General features: G+C 36.6%; 2 protein-coding genes across 2 annotated transcripts; both read left to right on the forward strand.

Moving 5' to 3' along the window:
* The first annotated feature begins 111 nt into the window (after nt 1–111).
* LOC119676347 lies at nt 112–1851 on the forward strand. Its single transcript, XM_038087587.1, has one exon. The coding sequence runs from the start codon at nt 112–114 to the stop codon at nt 1849–1851; it is 1740 nt and encodes a 579-aa protein (XP_037943515.1).
* A 634-nt stretch (nt 1852–2485) lies between these two features.
* LOC119676348 lies at nt 2486–3652 on the forward strand. Its single transcript, XM_038087588.1, has one exon. It carries the CDS (start codon nt 2486–2488, stop codon nt 3650–3652), a length of 1167 nt encoding a protein of 388 aa, XP_037943516.1.
* The last annotated feature ends 6670 nt before the right edge of the window (nt 3653–10322 follow it).

Here is a 10322-nt window from a genome sequence, read left to right on the forward strand (position 1 = left end):
AACATTCATCAATTAACAGCCACAAGTCAGTGGCGCCACGTCAGTTCGGAACACAATCCAGCTGACATTTTATCAAGAGGCCTTGCACCCCATAAACTACAGTCATCAAGTATGTGGTTTTATGGACCTATATTCCTGCATGGTCGGGAAGAACTGTGGCCTTCAAAACCATCATCAGCGTTAAAATCCGAAACCCTCATTGATCCTGAAAGGAAGAAGGAAACTCCAGTATCTACATTGTCTGTTGTTGAAGGCACAGCAAATCCTGGAGAGTTCATATATTCAATACGACACAACAACTCATTTGGAAGACTTCAACGGATATTATCGTACATTTTAAGATTCGTAAAAAGAACCAGAAGAAAACAAAATGATCATTCAAGCAATTTTTTGACTCCAGATGATCTAGATGCAGCACATCAGGTCATCATCAAAAGTATTCAATATGCAGAATTTAAAAATGAAATCAAAATTATGAAATCTGATGGAAGAATAAATAAGTCCAGTGCATTGGCATCACTGGCACCTTTTATTGATAATACGGGCATCATAAGAGTTGGTGGACGTTTGGATGCAGCCTCATTATCATATGACGCCAAACATCCTATGTTGTTGCCTTATAACGACCCCATTGTCAAATTAATAATGGAACAAGTCCATAAGAAATACATGCACTGTGGTCCGCAGTCTCTCCTAGCTAACATGCGTCAACGATACTGGCCAATTAAGGGCAAATTGATGGCAAGGTCAGTAGTACAACATTGTGTACGTTGTACTAAAGTAAGACCACGATTTTTTGAACAACTGATGGGTAATTTGCCAGCGACAAGAGTACAACCTGGGCGACCATTCCTCACCACTGGCGTGGACTTTTGCGGACCTTTTTGGATACATTACCGAATCCGAGGCAAGAAACCACACAAGGCATACATTGCTGTGTACTGTTGTTTTACAACTAAGGCAGTTCATCTCGAAGTAGTCAGCGATTTAACCACAGATGCATTCATCGGATCGCTGAAACGTTTTGTTGCTCGAAGAGGACACTGTAAAAATTTGTTTTGTGACAATGCCACAAATTTCGTCGGAGCAAGTAATCAATTACTTGAACTTGCAGACTCAATTCAAACAAGTAAGGCACAAGAGAAGATAATTAACGAATGTAATGAAAGAGGAATAACATTTAAATTTATACCTCCTCGTGCACCACACTTCGGTGGACTGTGGGAAGCAGCAGTCAAATCAGCAAAACACCTATTGATACGAAGTACTAAGACCACGTCACTAACATATGAGGAACTAGAGACTGTGGTACTAGAAGTCGAAGCAATACTGAACTCTCGACCATTGACACCTATGTCAAGTAATCCGAATGACTTGTCAGCACTAACACCTGGTCATTTCTTAATCGGAGAACCACTCACAGCAATGGCAGATGCAAAGGCCCAATCAGGAAATATAAATCTGGTGACAAGGTGGAAATTAGTTTCTCGCCTCAAATTGGACTTTTGGGAACGTTGGAAAACCGAGTACCTCACTGAACTACAATGTCGACACAAATGGAAAGCAGCCAATCCAAATATAAAAGAAGGTACTCTTGTAATCATCAAGGAAGATAATGTTCCTACATTAAAATGGCCGCTTGGACGTATTGCAAAGGTATATAAGGGAGTTGACGGTCTAGTTCGCGTGGTTGATGTTAGAATGGCATCAGGAACTCTAAGACGTCCTTTGACAAGACTAGCGCCTCTGTTTCCATCCGATGAACAATCTCTTGCTTCTGATGAACAACTTTCAAAAAGTTTTACAAAAGCGAATTCGAAAACACCACACGAAGGCGCAGATCAAGACTAGCCACCTAAAAAGTATTCACGGCCAATGTCTAATTCATTACTGTGCACAATGTTATTATCTCTATTATTCCTGCCATTGGTATTAGGGAATTCAGTGAATGTAACACGTTTCGACAATAACTTAGGAATATACTTTGAATCCATTGGTTTGATGAAAGTAGCAACGGCGGAATGGAAAATGATTGTTTACTATGATCTTCATCCATATTGGACCGAAATGGACTCCTTCAACAACGGGACTAAAACTATCAAACGTTTATGTTCAGAATTGCAAGCACATACAGCATGTACTTCTCTCTATACTCATTTTAAACATGTAAGAGATGAATTGTTGCAAGACCAAACATTATTATATAAAAGCCGGAACAAGCGAGCTGCAATTAACATAGTAGGAAATATTGCACACACCTTATTCGGAGTGCTTGATTCAGACTACGCTGAGAGCATGTCTGACACAATAAATCAACTTAACAGTAGAGATGATTATGCAATGCAATTAATTCATAATCAAACATCTATTATTGATTCCACAATAAATATAATCAAACGAGATGAAGTTACCATGCAGTCCCGAATGAATCATTTGCAAAAGCAGGTTGATGAGTTTCTGAATAGAATTGGAACTACAACAGAACATGTCACATGTCACTCAATTACTACTTTCATTATCTGCAGAACTCACATTAATGGTATCCAATCTTCAACACATCCAGTCGGAGATAATTGATGTGCTTACAGATACACATCATGGGAAAATCAGTCCACTGCTATTAACTCCTGATCAATTAACAAAGGAGATTAACAGAATCAAAGGCCACTTACCATCATCGCGTACACTACCGTTCACAGAAGACAATTTGACCGATTTTTACAAGCTAATGAAAGTGAAGTCAACAATTAAAAATCAGCATGTATTATTTTTAATACAACTACCACTGCTAGACAAGCAGCAATTTGAATTGTTCAAGACAACACCGATACCGGTTGTAATAAACAAAACCATGATAATTATCAAAACTGAAGTGGAATACTTGGCAACCAACACTGTTCGAGATCAGTACATTCCATTTGATGACCATGAGTTACGGGAATGTTTTTTAACCAAGGATAATATATACCTTTGCGCTAATAAACAAACAAGACTAGGTATAGCATCATCGGTACATTCATGTGAAATTAATCTATTTAATGGTAATCAGTCAACAACATGCAATATAATAAAACTTCAAGGAAATATTGCATTGAAACAACTACACAACCCGAACCAGTGGCTATACGCAACAAAATTCGAAACATTGATGTCAGCTAGTTGTGAGACCTACTTAAGTCAGTTCTCACTGATAGGATCCGGAATGCTTACATTTGGACCTACGTGCATCATTAAAAACGCAGAAATAACTATACATGGCCACTATTTTATCTCCAGCACTGTATCCACGTCATTTCCACGATTTGGAAACTTATCAACAGTTGTACACATTAATGAGATGCAGAAAATCTTCAATACAACACCAAATGATGTAAAAACACAACTCAAGGAACTGACAGAATTGCAAAATCGGCTAACTAAGGAAAATTTGACATATCTTCCCTCTAGAGTGCGACTAAACAGTATTCATCATCATACGATAAGTTATTTGGCGTTGTTGATTTCTATAACAATAATCATAATCATTACTTGGAAAACCAAACACAACAGATGTCAGAAACACACAATAAGCGAAATTTCAACACGAGGAAATGATATGCAAAATGCAGAATTACGTCAACAAAATTTGGACTTCACTGTGACCACAACCTAGGACAAGTTGAGTTGGCACTCAACGGCGGGGAGAATGTTTATGTTTGCATTTAATTCATATTATTTTATATTTTTATTTTTTATGATATTTGGTTACATGTGTTTACATATTATTTGGGCCAACACTGCGACCAGTCATTGACCAACGAAAAGTGCAATTTTGCATTATCAGCTTTTCTTGTTGGTCAATGCACTGAAGAAAGTGTGTAATATGTTGGCCTATAATTATGTCAGCACAGCGCAGGCAAATTTATTTATTTGTGAATTATGCATTATATTTATTGTCAATTAATGCATAATTTAATAGCTTGTTAATTAAATAATTTTGTATAAATATAAGAAATAATTTTAATAAAGTTCAGAAGGAAAAGAAAAATCAATTATAACTTTCTTACTTTCTCGCATCGGTTAGTTTGGGTTTCAAGTGCTCAAACTAATCAAAATAGAAAATACAAGTAGTTTGGGTTACAAGTGCTCAAACTACATTACACATAAAAATTGGCTACCAAGCTAACACAGATTAAGGATCTGGGTTAGCATCAAGTAGCGTACAGTACGTTTGTTGGAATTCACCACCGTTGAAGCATAGATGCAATGGCACAGTGCTGCGTTAGTACTCCAGTAATCACACGAACTGCAGGTTTGCTGAAGCCTAAAAGGCTTTTCGTTTTATTTTTGTCCAACCTAAGCCATAAGGTTCTAGTGACCTCACAGTCTTCACGGTTAGTCCATAAATTGTTAGTCACCATCTTGATGATTTCCTCTATCATTCTAAACAGTTCACATATTGGTGTATGTATTGTGAGGTCGGCCTCTCTTGTATGCAGTTCAGAACCTCTTTTGGCCATCTCATCTGTTAGTTCATTCCCTTCAATATTGCTATGTCTAAGAACCCAGCAAAGAGAGACCTTGTAATGTTGAACTGTTGGATTCAATTGCTTTCAGCGCGGCCTGACTATCTACAAAAGTCGTGATATTCGAGGGACGAATTGTACTTTGTTGTATAAAGTTTGCCGATTTTTCAATAGCATATATCTCGGCCTGAAAGACGCTGCAAGTGTCAGGGAGTCGGCAGGACTGTCTTGTCTGCATATCTGTCGAGAAGATACCTGCTCCCGTGCCGCCCTCCATCTTTGAGCCATCTGTGTATATAGTAACTTCAGAGTCACATGTTGCACATCCAAGCTCCCAGCTATCTCTGGTTGGATAAAGAGTGGGAATTCTGATACTGAAATCTAGTATTGGTGTAATATAGTCTGTAGCAGAGTCCAGATCCGCCTTGACTGAGCCATGACCTCTCCTTCTAATCTCCTTCAAAATTGTACGGTGTCCGTAGGTAGCTGGTTTCTACATCCTAAGAGCACTTTTGGCTGCACAGCCTTGAATAAACACCCACAGTGGTAGGAGATGTAGTATAACATTTAGACCCTCTTGAGGCGTACTATTGATTACTCCGGTGACACCTAAGCAAGCCAATCTTTGCGTTTTTCCGATTTGGGCTAGATTGCATTTTTTGTCCAACGAGGGACCCATAGGTAATGACATACCCTTACGATATGCGTGTTGTGCCTCTCCTCGTTTTCAAAATAAACGAGGAGAGACTAATTGGTCTGTAATCCTTCGTCCAAGCTTTAGGTACATATCCATCTCGTAACCATCTTGAAAAGATGTTTATTAGATGAGGGATCACGCTTTCCGCAGAGTAACTTTATCTCTGCTAATAATATTTACGATGTCATTCCTAGCTGCTTGAACAGGATTTACCTGTGAATCACAGTCAATTGAGTCGGTGCAGCCTGGGAAGTGTGTCATCATTAGAATATTAAGGGATTTCTGACTCGAGTGTGCCCATGAGCCGTCTGGCTTTTTAATACTGCTTAGAGTTATTGAGTTGTCAGATAGTATTTTTTGCAGCCTTGATGTTTTATTTAAAGTCCCAATAGATCCGCAGAACTGTTGTCAGGAATTTCTCTTTGCAGTTTAATTTCTACTTTTGTACATATTAAAACTAGCTTTATAGAAGTTCCAATCCTCTTCTTGCTGGCTGCTTTTTGCCTTGTTGAAGAGTTTTCTGGATGTAGTTCTCAGCAGCCTTAACTCAGCACTCCACCAAACCGGTAGAGGTTTGGTTTTTGGCCTAGTTTAGGGCAAGCTAATTCAAAAGATTTATTCAAGATACTCGCAATGCGACCGACCGCTTTATCCATGTTTGCGTGCCCTTGGCCAATTTTGACGTTTGTCTGAATTAGCTTTTAGCTGGCAAGTCTCGAAAAATTTGAGCAGTCAGCATTTTTGGGATTTCTTTATGGTTTAGGACTCTTAACTTCTAGATTGATGGTGAAGTGTATCCGACAGTGATTCGAAAAGGAGTGCGTGTCTGATACCATCCAATTGTCTACCTTGAAGTAATTAGAGCCGTATTATTAAATATATATAAAAAAAAATATGTACTATTATATATTTTCTTCTTCAAAGATATTCGTGTATCCAGGCGATACCTAGCTGTGCCGTAGATTCGATGGACGAGCGCTGAGCTTCTGTGAATAAATAACGAGGATTCTGCGGACGGGTCTCATGAGATGGCGTGTAGTTCTTCTGGGCTACGCTACGGAATATTCATAATATGTCCGTGCGAATTATTTACTCCCTCAAATATGTGTATAATAATTTCGTATCCTTTGCCGTAAAACCAACGCAGGATTTTAATAGTTATACATATATTTCTTATGGATGTATATATGGTTCATAAACATATATAATTTCCTATCCTTTGCCGTAAAACCAACGCAGGATTTTAATAGTTATACATATATTTCTTATGGATGTATATATGGTTCATAAACATATATAATTTCCTATCCTTTGCCGTACCACCAACGCAGGATTTTAAAAGTTCTATTTCTTATGAATATATATGTTTCATAGACATATATAATTTTTATTTATATATTTTTGGCGTAATACCACCCTGACGAATGCTCATAAACTCGTGCCTGCTTCACAATTTAGCTGTCTTAAGTACCCATATGCCGGAGCTTTCTTCTAGCGTATTTTAAATTTTCCCGTTCGTTTACCCACTGGGTTGTGCAGTGTAACCGCTGTGTTTATGATCTTTGCTTTCGTCGTGTTTTGTTTTGACAGTTTGTTATTCTAACACGCGCTTTAAATCGTCAATAAAAAATAATTTTTTGTTATATAAAATAAAATGATCAAATTATTGTAAATAAATAAAATTAAATTAACCAAAAATTAAAATAACCTGTGTTAATTCAGTGCCTAGTTTTTATGTAGGCGGAAATTTGGTGTCAACATTTCCGTCCTTACAAGGGAGACAATCGGGCGTACAGGAAGCTAAGAGCGATGAACTACTTCAAGTTGAGCTTCCTGCCAGAGTGTGCCAAAACTGCCGATTATGCGCGTTAGAAAATCCACAGATTTCTTGTTGCCGCAACCAACAACCTTAACACCTTCTGCCAACCAGCTTTGCCCGACCAAAAACGGGTATCCTAGAAGAGGATTTGGTCTTTGGTGGCAGCTTAAGGCTGCTATTCTTGACCACGCTCGCTGGATCCGCTTTATCTGCAGTTGAAGCACTATCCTTAACGGACTTTGCGTCCACTTTGGACTGCCCTTGTTCCGCTGATGAGTCCCTCTTGAACTTTGCTACAGCCTTTTCATGCTTCCTTATTAGATCCTTCTCCCTCTTCGTTAAGGAGGAGGTGTCCCTCGCCCTCATTTTTCTTAGGTAGCAGACTGATCGCTTGTTGCCATTTCTGGCCTTCTGCTCCTTTGTCACTACCTTCCGCGGCTCCATCCCCGGCATTAAAGCCTTGGATGAGGAGAATTGAGGAGGCTCAAGTAAAATTTTCTCAACCTCTATACTAATTTCATCAACGTTGCTAACCTGGGATAACGAGTCATTGGCGGTTGCTGTGTCGATGCGTAAGTTCAGAAATTGAGATCCGATTTGATCTTCCTCACCCTCTTCAGCCAAGGCTTCTTAGCTACCCAAAGTTGACTTGAAGGCCGCGCCCTGTTCATTGTTACTTGTAGAAGTTTGATTTGAAATTTAAATTTGATTTGTATCTTTAATAGGTAGCAATGAAATTTAATAAGAATAAGGGTCATCCATTAAAAGAAAATGGATTTTTAATAATTTAATGCATTAAATTCAATTAAAAAATAAGTAAATTAACTGAATTCAAAAATATGAAATTTACAGGGTCATCAATTAAATATCAAAAAATGGATTTTTAATTCAATGTAAGAAATTTACAAGGCCATCAGTTAAAAAATATGTGATTTTAATAAATAAATTTATTAAATTTAAAATATGACATGATTTTTGGGATTAAATTTTTTGTGAATTCCCTTTAATTTCAACAAACTTAAGGCCATTTGCCTTAATATCGTTCCTTCAAACTGAATTTTGGAAAAAACAAATTTCTACCTTATTTCCTTTTTGAAATCTATGAAAATATAATAATAATAAATTATATTTAATATTGCACAATATTTCCTGTTTTTTTAAATACGCACTACTAAACTTACACTTTTTGACAGAAAAATTCACTATTCACAGTTGGGGAATAGCAAAACCAAAGTGTAAACAAATTTTCACTTACACTTCAGTTTGCACAGTCGAGGAATAGACCCCCTGATATTATGTTTCAGCTTTTGACCTTTTGGAGTTTTAGCATAATTTCTGAAATTTGTCCATTATATATTCCTAGCAGATGGTTTTAGTGAGTTCAAGCCATATTTAATTATGATTCTTCAGCAAAATTAGTTATTGTTAAAAAGTATCAAATAAATTTTTCATGATTTTTTGTTGTAATACTCGTATAATATCGATTGAGTATTTTGTAAATTTTGCATGTATGTAGTTTAAAAAATATTCCGGTTGTTTAAATTTTTTGTGACTGCATCTCCATACTTAGTATTTTTTGATCACAGTTTTTCATTTTTTTTCTGTTATATTCCGCCCTCACATGAATCTTCGCAAGATTCACTAATGTGACAAGCGGCCTGACTGGACGAGTCAGAATTGTAGGCAGCATAATAGTGTTTAATTATTAGGTCGAAGACGACATGACGCTTCGGCAATATAATAGGGCGTCGAGATTTAAGATGCAGATATATGGCTTCGTCCAGGCAACCACTGGCACGAATGATTTCTCCGTTGTCTACATATGGCGTTAATTTGTATAGCTTGCATTTTTTTGGAAAGAGATTGTTAAAGCTTGAGTAGGCTCTTCTCCTCCGAAAAACAATTTTCGGCCTTATTGATTTCGCTAGGTAATAACGGTGGCAACGACTGCATATTATTTTATAGACAGTGGATCCCGTTTTCTACGGAATATTTGAACAGCTCTCAGGGAGCAAGCAACAGAACGTTTGTGACGATACGTTTTTACCGGGGTAATACTCAGACGTTGGTCCTGGTTCGTTATAATAAATTTATAAATAAAAAGAGACAGTGTTTTATTTTTAAACTTTATTTATTATGATGTTTCCTTAAATGAAACAATGTTTAGTTGCTTTATATTTATATTGAAATTGCGTTGTAACTTATTATATAGTATCAATGATAGGCAGTAATGGTTATTAGTTATAGACGTTTTCATATATAGACGTGTCCATGCCTATATAGGGCTTAGTACACAATGTAAACGTGTTCACGCTTACTCAAGGATTTAATAGTAAGAATATAATATGTATTTACGCTTATCTAGGAATTTAATAGCAACGATATAAACGTGTTCACGCTTATCTACAATGCCGTGGGAAGGATATAAACGTGTTCAAGCTTATCTAAGAATTTAATAGCAACGAAATAAACGTGTTCACGCTCATCTACAGTGCCGTGGGAAGGATATAGACGTGTACACGCTTATCTAAGGATTTATTAGCTGGATATGAACGTGTTCATGCTTATATATATAGATTTAGTCGCAAAATATTAACGTGTTCACGGTGCGGTAGGAAAAATAAAATTCGATATATATAATATATATGTATATATATTATTTTCTTTTATACTTAGCTCCATTGATGTACCAGTCCACTTGTGATGACTTCACGAGTTTATTCCTAAGTGCTTCTTTGTGCTCCTGATTTCTTTGAACACTGAACACTAAGTCCCTCTGCGTGCGTGTGATGTCTTCGAGCGTCGATCACTAACTCATTTGTCTAAGTAAATGCGTCGTCTTATATACGCATTCGACCATGTAGCGCGAAGCTTAGTTTACAGCTCGTTTACATTTTTGTAGTTCTTTTAATAATATACGCGCGCATCAATTTTTGCATAAAATTCTTTGCACAAAAGCTCTTTTGACGTTTCTTGTGTTGTGCATTTGTTTTGTTTTGAAACGTATTTACCTTAGTGTCGGTAGTTCGAGCTTTTAATATTTATATTTATATATTAAAATAAATGTTAAAATATTAAAAAAAAATAAAAAAATATATAAAATAAATAAATAAGGTACGGGTATTATTTATTTATTTAAATATATTTTTTATTCCTTGTGAATATATTTTTAAGTATTTTTAACTTGATTCATGTGGTGCAGTTGCTTGAATGTGGTAAGTTGTTTACATTAAATATATTAAATAATAATTAACCAATTCTTATTTCAGATAACTACTCCACACTGGTTACATGTAGGTTG

Source organism: Teleopsis dalmanni, chromosome 2 (genome assembly GCF_002237135.1).
Source record: "Teleopsis dalmanni isolate 2A chromosome 2, ASM223713v2, whole genome shotgun sequence".
In the NCBI taxonomy this organism is placed as follows: Eukaryota; Metazoa; Arthropoda; class Insecta; order Diptera; family Diopsidae; genus Teleopsis; species Teleopsis dalmanni.